Here is a 24,533-nt window from a genome sequence, read left to right as displayed (position 1 = left end):
TTGTATAGAGGAGCCCAACACATTAACGCTGTTTTTCCTAGTATCCTCCTTAGCATGAAAGTTTTTCTTCCACAACGCTGCGCAAGAAATTCATTCCAGGACAGGAACTGAGGTGTGTCCACCTGTGCTGGGGGCTTGATAGCCTACACACTATTTCAGGCACCGCTTGTGATCCCACGGAATAGGGACCTACCTGATTTAACTTGGACACACACTATCTGAGGAGCATAAAGCCAATGGGCCACACTTTGTGTAACAGAGAAGACAGGCAGGATGCACTCTCACTAGTTTCCTCATTCTGCTGTCTACTGAGATAGGTAAAGCCTTCAAAGCATCTCTTCTTTTCAGATGTCAACCACACCAAGATGGCAGAGGACTGCAGGAGGAGAACAGCAAGCCCAGGCAGCGAAGACCTACCATTGTGTCAACAAACCAGGTCTGAAATGGGCTTGATCAGCAGGTCCCACTGCAAACTGCCTATATGCCACAACACAATTGATGGCCACGTAGTTGTCTGGTGTCAACTCCAGCTTCACCTCCTGAGGGACATGAGAGGTGTCTGGGTCAGCAAATGCTGCCTGAGAGGGCACTGGTGTGCTCTTAGTGGAGACAGCCGAAGTAACCTTTTGATTTGCCACCTGCCTCAGAGAACTGGGGGAAGGGGCTGGTCCCATGGCTGAGGGCTTTAACCCAACAATCAGGAGATGTGGAGAGAGTTCTCATCCTTTAGCCTGTGGCTTGGACTTGTATTCAGATCACACACCACTGGTGCTCAAAATGTTGGGCTGACCTCTTCCCATTCACTGCTGGCAGTGTCCCCAGCTTCGAGCCCTACAAAGGGCATGACAATACAATACTCCTGCCCATTAACAGGCTTTTCTGCGAACAGGCATTGCACAGAAACCCCGACAGAAGCCATAGGTGCAATTGAGAAGGGCAGATCAGGCAGTGAAATGAGGGGGCATAAAGTACAGCATTTCTTTGAAAAATCTGCTTTTGCAGAAAAAATACAAGAACCGGAAAGAGTCCTGCAAGAGCTCCAACAGGGGCTTCAGCTTAGGGCATAAGAGAATTGATTGTATGCTGCAATGAAATAATACAGTGTTTAAAAGGACCTTCCTGAAATTTCAAGCTTGCAAGGGAAAACTCTTTACTGTTGTAATCCCGTAATTCTCTGCTACGAGTATGGATACCACTCCTACTGAAGAGAGGAAAGAAGACAAAACCGCCATGAAGTTTATCTTGCAAGACCAATGTTTGACAAGACTCCACTTAACCAGATGTTGCCAAACACAATTCCTCTGCTGGTGCTGCCAAGGATCCTGGTCGGGAGAACATCCACCAGAGAAGAATGTACAGATAACTTTCTCATTTTCAAATTTATAAACCTAGTAATATCAGGAAAGTTGAGGTGACCAATCACCAAATTCTGGGGAGGAGCTACATACAAAAGCAAGGTAACACCTTAACATGCATTTTCCTTGTTTGTCCTTCTTTCTATGTAACACTCTTCACTGAGCAGAAACATTAAGCAGTGAAGAAGGCTCAGCTTAGGTAACTCAGCACAGCTCCAGCAGATTTCTGGTAGGGCAACTTTGGTTTACCCCCTTTTACTGGGGCTCTGACTTTGCTAAGCATCAGTGGACGAACAGAGAATGCGTGGCTGCCTGTCCTTTAACATGGAGGGTTTTGGACTCTCACTGAAGGGTATTTGCCTACAATATCCTCAACGGTCCAATTGCTTTAGCTCTGCCTTTACGAAAATTTCCTTTGAAAAGTGAGTCACTAACCCAGGCGGGAAATTCTTTTGAAATATAAATGAAAGACACATTGAATGCAATTCTCTAGATAGTAATAGTTCTTGGAAAACTCCACCTCTTACCTCCTTCCACCCTTGTTTGTTCTTTTTGCTAAGAAAACTCACTCATCAAATTAGACTGAGCTGAGATTTCTTTTTAACTGATTTAGCAGTACAATATTTTTTACAAGTTTTCTAGCAGAAAAAAACCCCCATAGATACTTGCTGAAGAAAATGAGTATCAAGAAAAGTAGGCAGTGCTGAAGTTTCTGTTCCTAAGTAGGTTAACAGATTGACAGACTACTTCCTTCTCAACAATTCATTATTTCAGGGCTTATTGTTTTGTTGTTGCTATTTTAAGCAGGATTGTCAGAACCTGCCTGCAAGCACCGAGTGTAAGTCTTCTCTCTAGTATTATAGCCCAATAATTGATTTTTAACAACCTGTGGAGGCCTGAGGGAGCTGGGTGAAAACAGCAACACAAACTGTTAAATGTTTCTGTGAAGTCCCAGCAGATGAAGTAATGGTCCTGTTCCTGCAACTCCGTAACACAGGGATACCCCACAGTGCACTTGTTGCTTCTATCATGAAGCCTTAAGAAAGGGAAATCTCAGAAGACTCTGGGTGGCTCCCTTAACAGGGAGGAAAACGAAAGGCAAAAACATCCCAGAGAGAATTTACCAGCGGTGTTATGGGGATTGCCACCTCCTCTGACATGTATGACTGCAGTTGGCACCCCTGTATGGGACAGGGAGGCTGACCGCAAAGCGGGGTCACCTTCACCCACGCAGCGCTCATGCCGAGCCCTAGCACCGAACAACTTGGGCACGTGCTCCCGAACGGCAACCTTCTGCAAGAACGCAGAGTGCCCTAAAAAAGCAGAGAGAAGAAACCTTTCACCTACTTCTCACACAATCGATATGCTGGCAAATGATGTTTTGTGACATTAATTCTGGCACTGACAGCACTCGGGGACCCAAATCAAGCAAGACCAACAAGGGCCAAATTCCAGGGGAACTGAGCAGCCCTGTGAGATAACCAAGGGTCAGAGTCCATCAGGCTTATTCCCATCAGGTCGTCCCACCCAAATGAAGGCCCACCCACAGCAGAAGAGCCTGCGCGGCTGTCTCCAGGGGGTGAGCGCCTGCGTGTTGCTCCCAGCTATCTTATCAGGTGCTTTTTGAAGAGAAGCCCAGCAAACACTGTATGATCTGATATGACACGGGGCAAGGGACCTGCCTGGGAAGTCATCAGGAAAGCAAAAGGGCAAACTGACAATTTCGGGAATGGACAAAGATTCCCATACAGCTTAAGGGGAGGCGAAGGCCAGAAAGCAGTCCATTTCAGACTGCTCTGAGTCTCTCCTGTGGTTTTAATAGCAGCCAAACTGCTAAAAGTAGGTAGAGCGACTTATACAAGAACTTCCTGCTGCCATTAGATATTTTCTACTGGCCTGGTTTAACAAATCCTTCACTGAGGCTTCCACAGCAGCGAAACTTGCAGGACTGCAGGATACACACCTCAAGTTGCTATATAAATAAAACATTCTTTAAGGAGGCTGCAATGTCCCTTCTTGTATTGGTAGCAATTAATTTTCCAGACAAAATCTGTACTGAAGCACCGGTGTGATCTGTTTACCCTTTGCTTGCTCAGGATAGTGCAGTGCAACCTCATGAAGCATTAATTTCCTCACCACATTTTTAATGCCTAGCAGTCCTAATCAAAATGACCTGGGGGAAAAAAAAAAACCAAAAAAAAGTGCCTTCTCAGCAGTCCCAGGGAGAAAACTTGCTCAGCACATTGCTGAAAAACTTCCCAGGAGGAAACCAGCAGCAGAACCTGGAGGGGAGCAAACCCTTCCCAGCTCTGCCCAAGAGCCAGACACATCTGGCTGCCAGCGGCACACCGAGATGGTCTTCTGTAGCCCACCCGCTCGCTCCTCTCGTGAATGTCCCTCCTCTCATCCATGCTTTCCTGCACACATTCGCACACTTTTTTCGGGAAACCACCGCCAACCCCCTATACTCTTCTCATTTGACTCTTCCGGGCTCATTTCTGCTGCAGCATCTCCACTCAATTAGCCAATTATGACAGCTAATTAGTCATCAAACCTCAAAAGCCTAACCTCCCGCCCTCTTTGCTGCCTCATGCCGTGCATTAGCCCTTGCTGAGCAAGCAGCACATGCGGGTGGAGATCCAATGCTCCCACTCCCTGCTGCTCCCTTCCGTCCCTCATAAAGGCAGGACTTCATCAAGTAACCTTGCCAAGCAGAGTGGTTCTGCTGTAGGGCCTCCGAGTGAGGTCCTAAGCACAGTATCCCAGGCAGCTTTCCAAGGACACTCTTCTCCCTTCTGCATTGTCCCCAGCTCTGGACACGGGGACAAACAAGAACCATCCTCTCGAAAACACAGGTAGAGCTTGACAGGGATTAGGACACCAGAGGCTCCCCAGGTTCTTCAGCTCTTCCTTAGAGCTAAGCAGAAAACCACACAACTAAAGGAATCATCCACTTTTGTCTGGAAGGTATCTTCCAGAGTCTGGGATGTACCCGTGATAAGGACTGAGGGATAAAATAAAGTTCACTCTTCATCCCTAGCCTACAACTAAGCCCAATCTTTTCTGCCCTGGGTGCTCATGGCACGTGAACCCCCCAAACTTGCACTCGCTGCTCCCCACGCTGGAGCACAAGCTCTCAGTGGAGCAGTTCAGTGCTACTAGAGGAGCCAGATATGCAATTTCACCAAGATGATCTCTAAGTCATGCAGTTTCCTAACGAAAACCTAGGAAAACATCTATTTTTTTTTTCCACTTTCTGGGCTCCACAATGCTTCTCCGTGATTTAGGTCTTCCCTCAAACTAGCGACTTCACACAGTCTATTTGATCGCGGTTAGCCAGTTATCACTGCAGCATCTCCAGCTAGCCCATCTCTAGTTTTAAAGTGGGCCCTCTTTCTCCTCCCTCTCACAGGAGAGCTGCACAGCTTGCTCTCCAGTCCCTGACCCCTAACAGTCCTGGAAATTGAAGGGTAACCTCTCTTTGAGACCATTTATGCAACAGCTGCTAGAGCTCGCCACCAAACATAGTGGGGTCACAGGAAGAAAACATCATCTCAGTTGTCACTTAGAGGAGGCAAAACCCATTATCTGCACATGCGAGAGAGAGAGACACACGCACACGCGCGCGCGCGCGCACACACACACACACACACACAGAGAGGGAAGATGACTTGAACACCATTGCTGCAGCTAAGGGTGGCCAGCTATGCAACTGTTCAAGTCATTTCACACCTTCTTCTCCTCCCACTCTGTCTGCCTCCCCTGCTCCGGCTGTTAGCGATATGCAGCAAGGGCTCTCGGTGCAGGCTGCCTGACCCTTGGTGCCAGCAAAGGCATGGCTTGAGGGTGCTCAAATACATCATCGGCAACAAGAAGTGGAGCTGGAACCACCTCGGCAAACTAAGGATGAGGAACGGTGCTTTGTGCCGTGGGCGAGGAAGGGAGGAGGCCAGGACACTGCTAGCTGACTCCTGTAAGCACATCGACGCGCTTTCATCATTCAGCAGTTTGCTATTGCCCCATACCCAAATTCTGATAAGCACCAAACACCTTGGAGGTCAAGCAGACCTAGTTACGTGAATTCAACCATGCACAGTCAGCAGATGCGGGAATAAACAGAAGTTACTCTTTGCCTCCATAAACAAAGAAAATACTGGGGAAACGCCAAGTCATTCGAGAGAATCAAGGAGCGATTAATTGGGTCACAATGACTGCAACATATGTACTTATCTTAAATCCCTACCTCATGCCCTCTCTCTTGCACAGGACATGATTCACTGTCTGCTTCTGAGAATGACCCAGACTCATCGCTGGAGTTTGTTCCATAGGATGGCTCACATTTAATCTGCGCTCGGACTGGGTTGTACAATCCATCCCCCACCACACCGGGCTCCTGGTGCTCGGGTGCCAGGAATCGGGGGCCTTGGGAGCAAGGGGAAGAGGAGAGCTCGCAAAGACGCAGACTGCAGGGAGAGCCGCCGCTGCCGTCCTCTGCGTACGAGTAGGAAGAGCATGAGCTGGAGGTCCTGGTTCTGGTTTCCAAAGGAGGAGAGCGAGGGCAAACTTTAATTGGCACCGGACAGCTGGTGTTCGGCCGCATCCTTCCCGGCAAGTGATCAGCTGTCAGTCCGCTGTGCGAATAGGTCTGAGAGCTGGGGAGAGACTGGCTACCGCCAGCCCACAGACCCTTTGGCACAGTCTCAGTGAGGTCTTTGTCCAAGCTGCTCACACCAGAATATGAATGCACCGAAGTGCTTACTTGGTCACAAGCGTTTGAAGAGAATATAACACTCCTCCTGTCCAGTTCCCCTTCTTGCTTACAGAGAGTTTCAAAGCCGGGCCCCCTGAGCGGTGATCCCACTGTGAAGTTGGAAGCATCCTTCTGCATGGCATGGGACTGTCCATAGTTCCCCGTGAAAGGGATGTAATCAGTTTTGTGGTCACCCTGAGTTGTCCCTTTTTCAAAAGGGCATGCTGGACTCCTGCCAAAGTGCTGTTGGGAAGTGCTGGGGAAGCCAACCAAATCTATGCTTTTTGTCCTGTTGAAGAAAGACCGCAAGCAAGAGGGAGAGGACCCACTTTTTGGCCTGTCGACGCAAGTGGGGCTTGGCTGCTTCCTGTCCATTTCAACATCCCCTTCTTTATCCCTGATGTCAGGTTCATCTCCAGACAGGCAAAGTGTGATGCTTTCTTCATCGTTCTCTTCATTCTGAGGCTCGCTTTTTATCTGCCCCATAGCAAGTCCTGATTTGAGGCCATTTCCAGAGCTCTCTTCGCTGAATGTGCTTGCAAAACCTGAGGTACTGATGTGTGATGTGTTGTAGACATTCTTGGTACAAGCAAGCTGGTATTTCTTGTATCTAGGGTACCGTGTTACTGCATCTTTGTCCAAATTGTCCTTGCTATCTCTCAGCATGTCAGAGTCAGGCAGCATCCCCTCGCCTTTGTCTGCTCCAGCAACAGTGGTTTCAAAATTGAAGGGCTCTTGGTGCATCCTCTCTCTTGGGCAAGATATTTTTGACGTCTCCGATTCCATCGTCTCCTCCTCGTCTCCGTCCGAGTTCTCCTCATCGTGCATGCGCTGACAGGTGGTATCTTTTTTGCACAGGAACAGGCCATCTTCATTGTTCAGCAGTTGCGTCTGAAGGAAGCTGAAGCAGGAGTCCTCCAGGTTGTGCATGCGCAGGAATTCCGCGCAGTGGATGACCTCCTGGATGTTTTCCCTGCTGAGTAACAGCTTAGCAGTGTAGGCAAACTGTAACAATGGACCAAATCCCCTGACAGTGACCTGCAAAAAAAAAGAAAGAAATTGCCAGCGTTACCATCAGCTCTTGCTATCAACCCAAGTCCTTCATCGTGCAGTTAGATAACCTAACAGATCTAGCATCCAGAAATAAATACTGCTCAGTACCAGTTATTCGTCTATCAGGTCAGCAATGATGCTACATCCAGCAACTAGCGTTGCTCCCTTTATGTTCCTCCTGTACATCATTGTGCAGGTTGAGCTGAGCATTATTTTTCCCAAATTTCCTGAAACCTATGAAGGTATCTTGAAACCTCTGCTGAAAGAAAAGACTGAAAAACCAGACTGGTATGGATGCTGCGAATTCTTGGATGGATCTTATTTTAACTGCGACGCAGCCCACCACCCCGAAAGTACCAATTCAAATTTGATTCCTCTGCCCCAATGGAAGCTCTGGTGAACAGTGGTTTCAAGCTTAAGATACCTTAAATATGAAAAGTGTTTTGGGAAGGAAACATTTAATATCATAGAAAAATTCAACAGAAAGTATCTTTCTGCCTCTTTCAAGAGCAAACTGGTTCCTTTTTTATTCTCATATTTTTGCAAGCCGTTGCTGAATAAATAATAGGTAATTAACGACTGCACAGGTCTTTTCTCCATCCCATGAAGATTATTCTCCTAATATTGTTCCTGATTTTTGTGAATCTAAGGTACAGCTAACAGAAAAGAAATCCCTATTCATAGTTCAAGTGATACAAATCACTCCAAGTCCCACCTCAGTACGTAATTTTCCACCATTTTCTTCATAGAAAGAGTAACAACTGTTTCCAGGAGAGTGATCTCCAAAGAACTGTTCCAGGACTGAGTTATGCACCACTACTTGTCCATCATACCACCTATGCTATATTTTACAGTCGCATATCATATATTAAAAAATACACACTTCCACAATTTTTTACAGTGGTATCTTCACATACAACTATCAAATAACTTGTTAAGCCACATGGTAAACGATATGTATTGTCTGTTTTTTGACCAAAAATGCACTAGCACTAATGTCTGTTGCATTTCCTCCCTGCAATGGGCAGGCAACAAAGGTATTGGAAAAACTCTATTCCTTATGAAGCAGTGAGGGGCTGATTCCAAACCAGGGCTCACCATCAAGGATAAAGGTTTCTCCACAAGAAGCAGATTCAGTGGTTTGGGCACTAAGTTGAGACTCGGGAGACCACAACTCAATTTCCTGCTGCACCAAACACCTTCTACATGACCCTGGCAAGTCACTTCAGTCTCAATTCACCGAGACACCTTTTCGCCTTGCTTGCAAGTGGCATACACAAATCTGAGTTCCCTGTGCTTTGCATACCAAGTAAAATCATCTAGATGGGATTCAGAGCACCCAAACACCTGCACACCTCTGTGAGGTTGGGATGCACAGTCTGCAATGTCCTTCTGGCTGTAGGCGTCTCTGGTAGGTATTCCCAGCTCAGTTTCTTCTTTAAAAACAAACAAGAAGAGGAAGGACTGCTGTCCCCTTTTGGTAAAATGTCCTAAAGATCAGAAGAGGGACCTAGAAAGTAGAAGACCAGATCCCTTCCCCAGGCTGTGGGGATTCAAACTCACATTTCCCAGCTTCTCAGAAGTATATCCTATCCAGTAGATATGGGATACCTTGACGGTGAGCTGCTTTTCCCTGTCCTTCCAATTGAATTAATGCCACAGAGCAAGAAGCTGCTCAAGAGGTTGGTGAGACATCAGGCCATGAATTTGTGATGGTCTTATTCATGATTAGCATAAATCTGAGTGAATAATTTGGCTCATTCCAATGAAAAGCCTCTAAATTCCCCACACTGCCTCAGGACCAGTGGCAGAGCTCACAGGTTTTTATGGAAAATCATGACTTCCAGAAACAAGCCTTTGTTATTCATAGATCTGCACTTGTAATGCTGGATTATGAAGATACCACAACCAGTGCAGACTTCGATGGAGAGAAAAATATTTTAAAACACCTCTAAAATTGCTCCTAATAGCTTTTCCATACATAATATTACTGCTGTATCTGCTATTTTAAGAAACAGTGCATTTTTCATGCACGTACTTACACACTTGCACATTCCTGCTTTACAATACGCCTCTGGTACAGAATTGCCTAGATTTACAGCTGGCTATTAAACCGATCTCTGCTTTATCAGTGTTGCACTTTCTGCCTATTTGTTAGATTATCAGCTCACTAAAGGCCTATCTGCATTTTATCTATGCCAGCATGATTAACAAAATTGCTCCAGAACTTAATGAGCTACTCGCAGGCCGATGTTTCTCTTTGATAAGATCTTCAGTGTGGGGGCGTACACATTCCTACACATCTTGCAAGCTCCACAGCAGCGCAGGTCTGTAGGAGCAGCCTACAGTTTGGGCTTTTTGAGTCCCTTGTGATGAAGAGGGACTCCCGAGCACAAATCCTGGCAGTTGTGTCACTTGGCCACTAGGTGGAATGACTGGAAAGCAAATTAAAATAATTTTCTGTGCTGGGCCAGGGTTTCACCTGCCCGTCCGCCGCCCCAGCGCAGGCACGCTGCAGAGCCTTGGGCTGACTCATTCCAGCCCACAGCAAGGCTGTCTCCCACGCTGACTCAGGTTTTCGCTCCCAATAAACCCCTGTGATAACAGACAGCAAGCAAGACAGCTGTTACAGCTGTTCTGTGCTGGATGTATCGGAAGCAGAGCCCGAGACTGCGCTGTGGGCTCCTCACGATGCCCAGCAGATGCCTTAAGTGAAGGATGATGAAAACGCTGGTTGAACCTGTGCCTTGGCTTCGTCACAAGATCTTACCTGGTGACACAACTTTCCTCACTCTCACAATCTTCAGATTCAGAGGGGGAAAGTTTCTTTTCAAGCACCCGGCACTTGTCATTGCCCTCCAGGAGGAATCTCTCAAATGCAAATGCTTGAAACTGCACAAACAATAACTTTGGTAACAAATGGATGCAAAGCTTGCCGCCACGTGTGAAAGCCAGCGCAATCTCTGTCGCCTGAAGTTCTCTAAATACTGATTCGGCTCCCATGGTGGGTCCCTTGCCTCAGCCCCACCAGCTTTGGGACAGCCCGCGTCTGATGCCTTCTGGCAGGAAGGCTGGAATCGAGGCGCTGGAGCATGGCTACGAGCACCCCACGTTGGGAAAGAAAAGGCTTCGAAGCTGCGTGTATTACCATCACACACACATTTCTGTAGGAAGAGGTAAGAACAGTCTTTTGAAATGATTTGACCTGACCGATGCGTCCCCGTGAAAACAGTTAGTGAAACCAAGTTGATCTGTCTTGTAGAAGGAAACAGATCATTTCTCTGATATAACAGTCTCCGTTTACATATGAGAGACACCTTTGCTGGATGGGTAAAACACATGCCAGCAACAATCTCAGTTTATTTCCCCCCGCTACTGTAAATAAGATGCCATATGTCCAAGATTTGTTTGCTTTCAGACCTTATTTTCCATATAAATTAATGTTTAAGTAGGCAGGTCAATTTGTGGGAACCTCCATGGGGCACCTTGTCCAAGCTTATATGCCAAGTCAGCGCTTCCTTGCCCTCCAATCATTTGCCTTATTCCAATTTCTACCCATTTCTATTGTTTAAATCGAATTGACTGGCTACAACAAAACCAGGCAGAGAAAAGGTAAAACGTACATGCAAAACAACCATGCCCGCACAGACAAGAAGAGCAAAGCAAAGATCTCAGCTTCTCGGAGGCTTGCTTTGCCTTATCTTTTAAGGCAGGCCAGAAGAGGACTTCTCTTGTGTACTTGAAATATGCTGAACACCCCGCCACGTCTAAGGAGGAATCATTTTGTTTCCTCTCGTTCCTGTCCCCAGCTGGTCTTGCATGCATTAAAACCCTTCTGCACAGCTAGTGCACAGAGGACACGGGTACTGTAGCCCTACCTAAGCCATCTGGCACATCTTCTTGCTCTACAGCAATTCGAGAGATCAAGCGTCAGGGGTCCATGTGCAGCTCCTGCCCCTGCTGCGCTGCCACAGGTACACCATGCTGAGCATGTGGTATGGAGGTCTACCTCAATTCAGATTGTGGTGATAACAAGCCTGACCACCGCTAAGATGAAAGAAAGTTCTCCAGCCCTTTATCTGCTGCTTGTCTTTCAGATTGAGCTAGTCGAGCCTGGGGGTGTGTTTCCTATGCCCATTCCCTCATGAGTTTATGATACCGAGGAACGGTCTGGAAATAATGCAGTGACATAATCACCGTCAAGAGAGTTGTTAATCAGCATTAGCCATATTGAATTTACTGGCAAAATACAGACAGCAGCCCTGCAGAAAATAAGCATGTGAAATCTATTTTAGTTTAGTCCGACACTGCTTTTCTCCTTACTGAGTCCTGTGGAGTGCGATGCTCTGGTTAGTTTTAATTGATTTAAGTGACCAGACTTCCACTACTTCCTTTGGAAGATCATTGCCAGACTCTACTTAAAACCTCCCTGTAAGGAAATCTTCCTTCCCTTATTTTCCTCCATCACCTCTCATTATATTTCCTCGATACATTCCGGGTAATGCTTCTTCCTTCTGGAGAAAGAGTTGTATCATTGTTAGACTCTCTACCTTCCCTTCTTCTTTGGTTGGTATTATATCATTAGTGAAAAACTGGCTAATTCAAGGAAAACAATATTGATCACGAGAGAATAAGAAGGTGAGACGAGAGTCAGCAATGAGAAATGCTAGCACAGAAGGCAGCATTACAGATGCAAATATAGAGTGTTTTTAGCACAGCATTTTTCTACTACTGGGCATGCACTATTCTAAAATCAGGAGGAGGGTTAGCTCGCTTCCACATTGGAACATCGCATTTTCATAAAGGGCTTCTAAGGCAGAAATTCTGTTTTAAATGTAGTTTTACGCACACCCACAGGCGCCACGGGAGATAGAGCACTGCGGGTGAACTCCCTCTGCCTCCTTGTTGTATCAGGTCTCCTCCGTGACGGCCGATCAAGCATGCCGTGGAGGCCTCCGCGTTGTTTTGAACACACGGGACGTGGCCTCGGAGCAACTGCAGAGGTCTGACATTTCTGTGGATGGGCTGGACTCGCTGTGTGCTGCAGAGTTCATCAGTACATGCTCATTAACTGGCTGCCCAGACTTCCAGATGTCTCAAAATCCCAGACAAATAGACAAAATCCTCCAATTCTGCACAGACAGTATTTCTTATGGGGGGAAAAAAAGGTTATTTCCAAGGGAAACATAGAGGTCTGGTAACCCTGCTCCAAATGGCATCTGTATGAAAAGCTGCATCTGGAGCGGGGAAGGTCAACCCCTGCAAAATGCCAGCAAATCTGAGTTCAATTTAAAGAGGGGAAAAGTGATTAAGGGCACGGAAAGATCGCTGTAAACATGTAGGAATGTAAAACTTGGCAAGGCAGTATCTAAAATGGAGCAAGAGAATGTTTACAGTAATCTGATGCATACTAACATCAAGAACAGAGAAGAATTGTCTAGTTTGCTATGGGGTGCTATTGCCGATGGCAGCGAGAAGGAGCTGAAGAAATGAAAACCGTAGGGATTTTTTTCCTGCCTCTCAACCTAACAGTGAATTCAGTGCCATCTTGGAAGGCTTTCCAGGGAAGGTGATGGATACTTTATGGCTGAGCATTGCAAAGCAAAACTAACAAAGCACAACCTTGTTCTGGCAAGGTGGGCTTTGATAATTTGGTAGGCTTTTCCAGCCCTAATTTCCATGTTAAAGAGGGCACAGTGCACATGATCTTCTAGAAAACAGCATCAAAGTTCAACAGCAAATGTACATGCAATCACTCCTTTTCAAATAAAGAGTACCCAGGGCATATTCAAAGACCAGGCTCTTTGGCGGTGGCGTGGGAGGGCTGAGCCCCCTCCTCCCCTCCTGGGATACAATGAGATTTGCAGAACGTTAGTTGCTAAATCCCACCAAATTGGGGGTAAATTAGATGGTCAGACCTTCAGACGCACTGAGAAGGCAGAAGTCCTGACCAAACAGCACGGGCGCACATTATTATCTTTATGCATTTGAGTAGTCTTGTTGAAATCAATAGGAGTACTGAAGGGTTTTCTGTGAAGCATGCAAGCTGCTTGTTGGATTATGGATTATATTTTTATTATTTTGATTTTCAGGTTAAATACATCACTGGGCACGTAAAACCAGTTAGAAACCCCTCATCTCCAATCTCCAAACATCGATTTAATTATTAAGCCATTTTGTGGGGAAGGAAGAAAGGAAAATTGAATCAAACCTCACAAGCTGAATATCAAATCCTAAAATAAATATTACTTTAAAACAATTGTATAGAAACATAGAACCGTTGTTCCATGCTGCGACTGTTTCTTGCAGAACCCAAAATCAACCCATTATTCGCATACTGTTTTGTAGCAGGCCTACTGTGGTACCCATTTTGTTAACATTTTGGTGTTGCTATCACAGTCTAAAGGCATGTGTGGAGACCTTTTAAATCCGCCTCATCCCTGAAGTCTGCCTAATAAACCCAAGACTGTAGCAAACAAACTCCTAACTTCTCACTCGGCCAGCGCGTTCCTAACACTACAACTTATATAAGCAAACACATGCTAGAAATAGGAGATAAGATTAGTGACAGTTAACTGCTGCTATTTTTTTTCCGCAGCCTGAAGAAGGTCTTTGGGATTAAATATTAACTCTAATCTTATTTGCTAAAATTAGCGCACACTGTATTCTTTTTCTTTTACAGCCAATTGCAAGTATAGCGCCGAAGTTATTTTCAGAGTGTAATCTGATAACCAAAATCAGTCACCAAAGCTGTTATTCCATTAAGAGTTAAGAGACTTCCTGGTTATTTACTTGGTTATTTTTACTTGGGATAGTGGAGCCTGGCAGATCCTGTTTTTCCTAGCTTGAGCTTATTTGGTTTCGGAAAACTCTCTGAAAGATTTTACTATATTACCAGGTTCAAATGGGTCAGTCGCATGTGCAAAATCAACGGCACTAGACATCCCTGTTTCTCTCTCCGTATGCAAAAAGTAAGCCTGCACACAGTCAGTTTTGAAACCATGATCCTTTTACATAGGCTGGGAACACACAGGAGGCAGGAAAAAGCCCAAAGAAGAGACGATAAACAGCAGAGTACTTTCATAAGCCAATGCCACGGCAGTATTTTACTGCATTTTCCCCCTCTTTAATTTAACAGCGTTTAAATGTTCTCTCACCAGCAGCTTACAGATGTATTTCCCCTATCTGCTCGTAAAGCCATGGAGCTGCTAAAATGAGTAATCGCTCTTTAAAATCCAACTTGGGCAAGAAGCATCAGATGCAGGTATTTGTATTATCCGGGCTTTTAAAGAAGCAAGTTGCTGATGGAGAAGACTGATGAGGAGTGGCTTTTGTTTTCACTCTAAAATTACTTTTTTTCATTAAGCGGATGCCCTGCTGGCCCCAGTTTTACGTTCTGCCACTTCAGGTAGGGTGTACAGATTTGGGCAGAAGAGTGACCTGGAGTCCAAGCGACAGTCTGGCATCTCCCACATCGCATCACATCACATCACATCACGTCGCAGGGGTGGGAGGCCACCACACAACCACTGCAAAAGACACCCCTGGGCACAAACGCATATAGGGGGAGGGAGAACCCGGACACGCAACTCCTTTCTTTGAGAGGCTGATTTATCTAATTTTTTTAAATTTTTTTAATTTTTTTTTTTTTTATCAAAAAGTCCCACTGAAAAAGTTTCCACCTGCGAAGCCACACCAATGCCAGGCTAAGAAGCATCCCGATATCTTTCCAGTGCATCCTCTACAACAGCCTCTTGAGGGATCAGGCTGAGAGCTTCAAGGACTTGCTTAACTCCCTTTAATGGTACTTCTACAAAAGATGCCACATCGGAGGTGCTCGTCCAACTTCCAATTTTGTGTTTTCGGAACAAAAAAAGCACAGGTGCATCCCCCTCCGCCCTCCCCTTTGAAGCTCCAGCTTTCAGCCAGACGATGAATTTACACTAGAAGCCCTGACTGCCTATCTGAGAGTAGTTACAAATCGAACGAGGGAATCAGATGACTTCAAAGGGCCTCCTCCCTCCTTGTTTGAAAGGGAAGGAGAGACCAACATCCCTCAGTGCCCGCAGAGCATCACGATGCTCCCGGGCGGCAGGTGCGACCGCAGAAGGCGAGACCGGGGGGAAGGAGAGGTCATTCGCGCTAGAACCACCTCGAGGACAGGGAGCAATCATTGCAAACCGCGTCCATCACCCCGTGAGAAGTGCGTCAGCGCTGACGGCAGGGCAAGTGGCTCGGAATTGATCATTAAGCGCAAAGATGGCGTAAACAGCCAGTGGATCGATGCCCGCTTTATTGGTTATGTCAGCGTTCCACCGCACATGACTTAGGGGGGAGCGCAAGAGTTAAGGCACCTGCATACTTGGGGTTTTTCCAAATCAAAATCACCATGGTAACAGCCCCAACTTTGACATTTTCTCAAAAATCCTGGCCCCTAAGCCTGGGGACAATACTGTCAGATGAACCAAATGGAGAGACAGAATCAGAAGATGTACAAGAAATAAAAAAAAAATGTAAATTCAGAGTAATAAAAGTAAAAATAATCTCTGATCCAACTACAATGCTTATTTTAATCCACAGCTTCAAGTTTTATGTCATCTCAGAGTTATTGAAGGCCAACTGAAACTCTTTTGACCTTTCAAAAGTGAGATTGGTTTCAAATCAGAACGAAGAATTTACTTTCGGAAATCCTGACAGTATCCCTGGGCGCTTTCAGCGCCCTTCCCAGCCCTGCAAATTTTAAGGGGAAATTAATTTGCTGAATTTGCCACAACTTTCAGAAAATACACCGTTCATTGAGAAGGAAGGTAGAAATCACCAACTCAATACTTTGCTGCTGACGCATTTCAGCGCAGGAAACAGGAGGCATCTTTTCCAAACACAGAGGAATAGACTTGCAAAACTGCAAGGCTCTAGGACTGGAAGATCCAGTGCTTTTCCATAGCTGGGACGCACCGCTCGATCACATCCTCTCCAACCATCGGTCTCGGGCAGACGTCCCCTGGCACAGCTCCTTAGGCAGCTCTTTGCTTCACCATCTGCAGTGGTTTTGCTGAGAGGAAGGGGACATTAGCCCACATGGCTGCTCCTCCGGGCCACAGCTCGGCACGAGAAGCTCAGTAGCCACGGGAGGCAGGGCTGCAGGTGGGACAGCTGTGCTGGCACCGGGACGTGCCACCCTCTGCCACCCAAAACAGCTCTTGGGCTGGAGGGGGAAGCCTTGTACACTCCTGCAAGCAAACCTGCCGTGTGATACCTGTCAGAGCCCTTATTTTAAAATCTCCCTCGGCAACTTGTATTGAAGGCAAACGCCAGTTTATTAAACCATAAAGAGAATACCGTCTGTAATACTATGCATCAAACTGGAGGAATGACAGCTGAATCATAGAATCATTTAGGTTGGAAAAGACCCTTGGGATCATCGAGTCCAACCATCAACCCCACTCTACAAAGTTCTCCCCTACACCATATCCCCCAACACCACATCTAAATGGCTCTTAAACACATCCAGGGATGGGGACTCCACCACCTCCCTGGGCAGCCTGTTCCAGTGTCTGACCACTCTTTCTGTGAAGAATTTTTTCCTAATGTCCAGCCTAAACCTACCCTGCTGCAGCTTGAAGCCATTCCCTCTTGTTCTATCACTAATTACCTGTGAGAAGAGACCAGCACCAACCTCTCTACAATGTCCTTTCAAGTAGTTGTAGAGAGTGATGAGGTCTCCCCTCAGCTTCCTCTTCCTCAAACTAAACAGGCCCAGCTCCTTCAATCGCTCCTCATAAGATTTATTCTCCAGGCCCTTCACCAGCTTCGTTGCCCTCCTCTGCACTCGCTCCAGCACCTCCATATCTCTCTCGTAGTGAGGTGCCCAGAACTGGACACAAACTGAAGCGCCACTGTTTGGAGAAAACACCTTAATGAACTTAATGAGACAAATTTTTCCTAACTAATTATGTGGTTTGGGGTATGCTGGCGATGTTAGAGGCTGTGTAGGGCATAACTGGAGAAAACAGAAAATTAAAAAATACGGCCAAAAGAGTACCTTCAGGCAAGCATAGGTGAAAAAGCGTGGAGGAAAACTTTCAGGCTGCTAAGGTCAGACTCCGGGTGGAGGTGTTAGAAAGAAAATTAGAGGCAATGATGTTTCAAATAACCTTTTCTCCAAAGGAGCAACTCGGCTACAACATGACTGAAGCAACAAAGAACACATAAAAACCAGTGGCACTAATTAGCAGCTTAAACACTCAGGCATGAACAGCAAGGTAAAGCAAACGGAAATATGGCTGTGATATCTGGCAGTTTGCACTACACTTGTTTTTCCAGTGCAACTTGCACCTTAAGAAACCTGGAATGTGGTAACGAAGGCTGACATAGGAGGGTGGCTCAGGAGAAACGCTGCCTTCACTCCTTGGGTGCCCGTGCAAGCCATGCTGAAAGCAGTGGGGAAGAAACGGGGAGAAACGAACAGATTTTAACCCAAGAGCATCATCAGAATTAAAGTGCAACTGTAATTTAAAATTAAAATCAATCCTCTATTTTTGCCAAAGGAAAACTAAGCTGACCCACAGATTAAAAAAGAAAAAAAAAAGAGAGAAAGTGTTAAGTGGTGGGGAGGGGGAAGGACGGAGTGGGAAAGCTTTCACAGAATATAAATTGTGAGAGAAGAGTCTGTGAAAGATCTGTTTAGGTGTGTATCATGAGCCAAAATGGGGAGAAAAAGGGAAAACAAAAAGCAGTTTAAGAACTTCTAGAACGAAAAGAAAAACTCTAGAAGCCTCCAAGTTACATTAGGAAATATCAAGATAGAAAGAAAATGAGGATGTGTGTAGAAATTTGCTAATTCACAGGGTGCTTAGACGAGCAGTTCAGTTTCCAAAGCTGCAATTAATACACAAGCAAACACAACAACACAGAAAAATTACAAAGACCCACAAATTACACCAATACTCCTCTTTCCTAAGCACGGCAGAATTTATTTATAGTAACAAACTATGTAATAGAGTGTATTAAATATACAGTGCGTTAAATACACTGTAATTACTTTATAAAAACAAGGAATACTTCACAGCAAGGCATCTCACTACAAGCCCTACTATTACAGTTTGCGTAGCGTAGGACAGGAAGAAACGGGCTCTGCTTAGATATGATTTAGGAAGACACAAGCCTGCACTCTGAGGAAGAGAACCGAATGAGAAGACAAAGGAGATGGAGAAGAAGCAGGCTCAGGAGACGGGGCCGGACAACATCTGATGCAGCTCACGGATGCTCTGCCACGGTTTCCACGGGGCTGACGATGCCAGCGCTTCCAGCGCTGCCCGCGACCGTGCGCCGGCATGGCACAGCATATAAAATCACTGGCATCCTTCTGCCGGGGTAGCAGAGAGCACAGCCCAGCAAATACCGTAACGTTTCAAATCCAGGGATGTTTTTGCTGGGCTGTGGAAGGAACCGCACGTCAAAGGCTTTACTATTGCGCTTCATGAGGTAACCAGGCAATTACAACTATTAACTGGCAGGCTGAAAACCTGTATAAATAACCCGGCTTCCTGCAGGCATCGTATTTGTGAAACAAAACCTGCCAAATGTTGCATTGGTTCCAGTTTTCCTTCCCCTCCTCCCCCGCCTTGCCTTTTAATTTCCGGTATTTGGACACGCAATTTTTCTGCATTCACCTCGTTTTTGTTCTTGCATGGCTACTAACAGATCTGAGGATTACAGTGGCTTTTGTTCCATTGCTTGGCGTTCACATTTCATCAATGACGACTGCTCATCTCAGCAAAGCAGGTTTGCAAGGAGAACCAGCCACTGCTGAGCTGGCAAAGTTTGTCCCCTCCTGTCCTCCACGAGGAGCGGTTAACTCCTCCCGCGGTGGCCCAAAAGGTTAGCGAGGCTCCATAAATCCCACTGGAAAAAATCAGCGGCATTTGCTTCCTTGCTGAGATATCATGTCTGCTGCGAGCAAAGGTAAACGGCTCTTTTAGTCCCTAAAGGAGCACAGGCTCAGCAGGAGCATCCCGCAGCAAAGTGGTCGAAGACAGGGAAGGCCGGGAAGGATGGGCAACAGCATCCCAGTGCAGCCACAACCCTGCGACCAGCTCCGAGCTGTCCCCGAGGAATTGACTTCCCCCTTTCCGCTTCATACGCAGGATTTTTAAGGTCTACCCAGAAAGCGAGGGGTAGAAAATGCCATCTGTCCTAGGAGCCCAAGAAATACTCTCCATGTAGAAAAATGACGGCATTTCCAGCTTGATGTGTGGCTTCCCTGTCCTGGGAGGGTGGAAGTTGGGACTTTACAGCTATTTGTGCGTGTGTGTGTGTCTACATATGCTCACAAGCACCCCCGCATGCTAGTGTGAGAAAGAGACAAGAGAACGTGAACGTGTGTGAAAGGGAGTGAATTAGCCCCATCTGCTCCGAAAAGATCATTTTCTCCTTGAATTTCTATTACCGTCGTATCATTGCCACACTAGAGTGCTCCTAAAAGGCTACAGCTCTGGCAGCCAGCATCATTACAGCTGCTCAGATTATTAACAGTATAAATAAACTCTCAGAGACACTACTAAGAAAATATTAACTACAATTATCAGTGTCTGATAAAATAATGAACAGTGAAGTGTTATTCTGCTGCCTCAGTCACCAGTGCGCATTTATGTGTGCCGTGAGTAATGAAAAACAGTTTATTTGCATACTGAATCATCCTGGAATTGGTTCTTGCTATTTTATTTTATTTCTTTTTCTACAGATCAAGCGGCACAGGCTGAAGCTCTGTGTTTGCAGAATTCAGCGTACCCCGCCTCCTTTCCCGCCGTATATAATCCCATTAATTCCAAGTGAACAGAAAGCCGTGCCCACCGCCATGCACACGTCTGTCGGAGGAGGGAGACGGGGCAGCAGGCGAGGTAACCAGCAGCAATTCTAAAACCTCCTGTGGACTTTTATCCCTGGGCCTAGTTGCTTTTTCTCCCTAGGCGAGGAGCCAGGGCCCACACGATGTCAATGCCGTGTTTGCTGCGTGGATCCTCCTCGCCTCCGCCTCCTCCGCTGGCCTGCCCTGCTTTGGCTTTGCGAGCGCGTTTTCCTCACATTCTCCAGCCATACTCACGAGACTTGTCCTTTCCTAACAGCAGTGGGGAACTCGGGCTTGGTTTAATAATTAATAGACGCTATTACTCCCCTGCAAGCACTAGGAAAAAAAGTTCTAAATTGCTTGAAAAGCAGGGGATGGGAGCAGGAGCCTCTCGCCCCACGTCCCCAGGCCGCGCTCCAGCCCTCACGCATGAGCAACACCCTCCTTGGCAGTCATCTTGTTCTTCTTCACTGTCTGTTTGTTAGTGGGGCTCATTAAAACGAGGAGAAATAAGCTACCCGGGCCTGAAACCACTCACTGCAGGGCAGACATCCAGTCCAGGCAGCCTGTTCTCATGGCCCCGATGCGGGATGCTGCCCTCTTTTGACCCAGCCCCTCGGTACCCCCAGGTACCAAGGAAAATGAGAAAGATGACAGGCAGGGGCAGCAGCAGCTAAATGCAACTGGGAAGGAAGGCAAAAATGCAACGCTGAGAGAGAGAAAAGGGAAGAGGGGATTTTCTAAAATAGCTTCCCTTAATCTGGGCCATGAAAATCCTGCTTTTTTATCCCACTAACCTTTTTCGGCGCCCTTTTCCATCATTTCTCCAGCATCCCATGCTCCCTGCCTGGTCTCTTTTCCCCGTCTACATGCCTTTTGTTCCACCAACCCCTCCTTCTGCGCTCAGCCCTACTGCCAGCTCCGAGCAGCCAGCCACGGCGGGACCATCCTTGGATTTGCACACCTTGGGGGCTCTCACTGCCTGCATGGGTACGACGGTGACAGAGGAAGAAAAGTGGGGTGCAGAGGCAGGAGGAAACGCCGTCCTCCAGCATCCCTCTCTGCCAGCTGCGGGGGAAGGTCAGCTCAGAGGAGGCGCTTTTCCCTCCATACAAATCACTGCCAGGACGATTCTCCGCTCCTGGGAGGGGAAGACTCGAGCCACAGTCTTCCTCGCTATTTTCCCTCCAGCATCCTCCCTCTCCTCATTCCCAGCAGTTGGCCACCAAAGCAGGTTAGATGTGGCTTGCCCTGAATAAGTCACCTACATTCATTTTTTCCTCTTTAATTAAAGAGTTCTTCTGTGAAACAATTTATAAGAACTTCTTTGCTAAGGAAAGAAAACAACGTATTGTTCCACACATGTTTACAAAGACAAACATGCCCTCTACAAATTAATTTTGTTCCCCAAAAAGCCCCTATGGAAGGCAAAACACAGAGAATGGTAAAGGATTTGCTGAAGAAGAACCGAAATTCATTTTAAATCAGTGTACCATGTAAAAATGCTGTCTTACAAATAGGATTATTTAATTTAAACCTTAGATCTGTCAAGTTCCATTACTTCAAATGGAGCCTGTCGTTTCTCGACTTCATTATAAATCAGGATTATATTACGATTTATGTTAGGTAAAGTCACTGCTTCGATAGCAGGCAGTGAAAAAAAAAATTACACAGCAGTCAGTAAATAGAGCAAAGTCATTGCACTGTTCTTGAAAGGCAAAAAGTCATCTTGCTAAATGAGGGTCCGAGCTGTCCTGTACCAAGACTGTTCCTAATAAATAAAAGACCTCTGGGAAAAGTGCTGAGCATACGCTGGATCTATTTTCAGCTTGCATCAGCAGCTGCTGCCCCTGGGATCGCATCTTTGCTCATACCCTACACCATATGTAATCACTCCAGTGCTGCAACCAGTAAGATAATGAAAGAGCATGGCATAAATCTATACTTGAGTGGAATGCTAAATGAGAAAAATAATACAAAAAAGGGGGAAATAAACCACATTTTCAAGTCATTAGGAAGAAAGACTTTGACATATGAAGTGTTGCAACCATTAATAGCACTTATCATATAGAGTGGAGACAAAGAGACAAATTAATCAAACTGACAGAACTGGGACATTTTATGCTAATGCAGGCTCCTGGGTTTTCGTTTGTATTCCTCTGTGTCTGGAAAACTGATACCATTACAGGGCAGGAAATTGCATGAATAACATGCAACAGATCATAAAAATTCACACACCAAGTGCAGAAACACTGCCAAAAGCACTGTAAAAACAAGGCTAGAGACCTCAACAGAGGAACTACCAACAGCTAATGAATGCAAATAAGTACAGGAATATTTCCCATCCATGCATAACAATGAGACATAGGCTGTGACTCTGCAGTCTCCAATAGCGTAGGTAAAATAAAGCCTGGAGAGCGAACACGCAGATAGCTGGGGGGAACTGCTGGCCACGCCAGGGCCTGAATTTGTTTGCAGTGTTGCAGCCAGCAGTTTAAAGCCACCGGGGAACTGGCACAGTCAAGTGTCGCCTCTGTCTAAACGTATCCCTACGTTAGACTTAATTTAACATTTCAGGTAGAAGGCAGAGGGGGAGGAGGATGAAAGAGGAAATAAAGCAGAGCCGCAACCCAGCACATAATCACACAAAACAAAAATCCCCTTGCCCCCGTGCAAATCTACAGCAGGCAGTAAAAACCTTTGCGGATAAAGACATTTAAAACAACATTCATTTGGGAAATACAGAAGGTGCTTGCTGTCCAAAGCCGCAGCCGTGTTGTAAGGGGCAGGAAATGGCAAGAACTACAGGAATGCTGGGCAGGGCACGGTGTAATGCAGGATCTTGCCAAGGTTACTTCATTTGCCGTAAAGGCTTCTCAAGGACCTTTAAATAACCCTGGCAAAACAGAGCACTGGTGAAGTGCAGAGAGCTCATCAGCCATATAAACACCAAGCGACAAAAACGTTCACCTGATGGGCAGCCACGGCATTTCTCATCGCTCTCCGTTTTTTAAAACAGTGATGCCTTCCCTCTTGTATGGCAGCTACCGTACAAACCTAAGGCGAGGACTAACTCTGGCGGGGGTAAAAGAAGTAAAGCTGATACCTTGTGGAGCTGCGTCATTTCCAGCACTGCTCTCACCTTCCCCAGAATAGAATGATACGCAGCTGACGGGATTGAGCAAGAGCATTTATGTGCCAGTACGACATGCATAAAGAGGGTGAGGAAATGCTAGCCTGTCCAGGGGTGGCTGCTTTCCTGAAGATCGAGTAGACTTCAAGTCCTGCCCGCATTTGGTGCTGGAGGACCCCGTGTTCAGAGGCGGCAGGGCAGGAGCTGTTTCACCCCAGCAGAGATGGGCATGGGGAGCACGCAATACAGAGCCCGGCTCTCCATCTGCTCTCCCAAAGCCCGCAGTGAAGGTTTTACAGAGTTTCAGCCATGTGAACAGGGTTTATCTCCAAACCTCAAAATCTCTTTCTGTTCCTTCGATCACTACTAGAGTCTCAACAGGGTGCTTGGCATGGTACCAAAAAAATGGTGCACACACACAAAAGCAAGCTGGTCCAAAAGCTTTCCAAAGCCTTCCAATGATGGTATGACCTTTGTTCCAAGGGGAGAAATTAGAAACAGGCATTCGTTAACTACTGTAAATATACACCCATCTGACAGATGGACAAGGGTTGCAAGCTGCAAGTGGAACGACTTTCTCTCTTCCCTTAAATAAAAAGAAAAAAAAAAGCACGGACAATTAGTTACAAAAAGTCCTGATGAAAACCTTGGCTTTAAGAAATTTTAATATCAGGAGGGAAATAATTTGGTCAAATAGCTATAACGATGTTGATTTCTTCGGCTCTTTACAATAGCAAAAACACCTCTGAAGTCTCCCAAGAACACATGCGACGCCTGACCCTTTCTTTTCCTCTACCTGCAATCAGAGCAATTTGGGAAAGGTAAAGTCTAGTTAGAGTAAAACATCAGTTCCTGAAAGAGACTATTTAGAGGTCTTCACTACCACCTTACTATTCAACCAAGAGCTAGAAAGCACAGTGACAAGAAATGACTATGAATTCTCACACTCCTTTAGCTATGCAATTCCTCTTTAGAAAACCAGTTTCAGAACTGGACTGTAATTGCACCAAATAATTCAGAGTAAAACTGTATCCAAGAACTAAGCCGAGAGTCCAGGAGCAGATGATGCAAACAGTCTGGGCCCCTGAGGCTGGGATTGACTTGAAACCCTCCGAGCTTGCTGTGTAGAGCAGCTCAGGGTGTGCACCGCCGGTCTGCTCTACGGCTCTCCAAGAGCCTCCCGGAGAAGGTCCAGCACAGTAGCCCTGCCAGCGGCTCCCACTAGGGTCACCTCGGCTGTGGACCACCAGCTGAAGACAGAGGCCAGAACGTCATCAAATACTTGTCTTTAACAATTTACCTGCCTGTGCCCTCTCAACTGAGGTTTCCAAAAGGAAAGTTCACCCATAATAGTGAAATAAATCCCCTAAGAGAAGGATTAGGCTCATCTTTGAA

At 46.3% G+C, this 24,533-nt stretch overlaps 1 protein-coding gene across 3 annotated transcripts in view; it reads right to left on the bottom strand.

Annotated features, from left to right (window-relative positions):
- Window positions 1-24,533, bottom strand: part of BACH2 (BTB domain and CNC homolog 2) — a 199,359-nt gene that overhangs the window by 16,464 nt on the left and 158,362 nt on the right. For all 3 annotated transcript variants that reach the window (XM_063329966.1, XM_063329967.1, XM_063329968.1), the window contains one exon: window positions 5,599-7,143. In XM_063329966.1, the coding sequence (XP_063186036.1) occupies window positions 5,599-7,143 (1,545 nt within the window). The remainder of the gene's footprint in view (window positions 1-5,598; window positions 7,144-24,533) is intronic.

Source organism: Chroicocephalus ridibundus, chromosome 3 (genome assembly GCF_963924245.1).
Source record: "Chroicocephalus ridibundus chromosome 3, bChrRid1.1, whole genome shotgun sequence".
Lineage (NCBI taxonomy): Eukaryota > Metazoa > Chordata > Aves > Charadriiformes > Laridae > Chroicocephalus > Chroicocephalus ridibundus.
The sequence above is the reverse complement of the archived record's forward strand: the minus strand, read 5'-3'. Positions and strand labels throughout refer to the sequence as shown.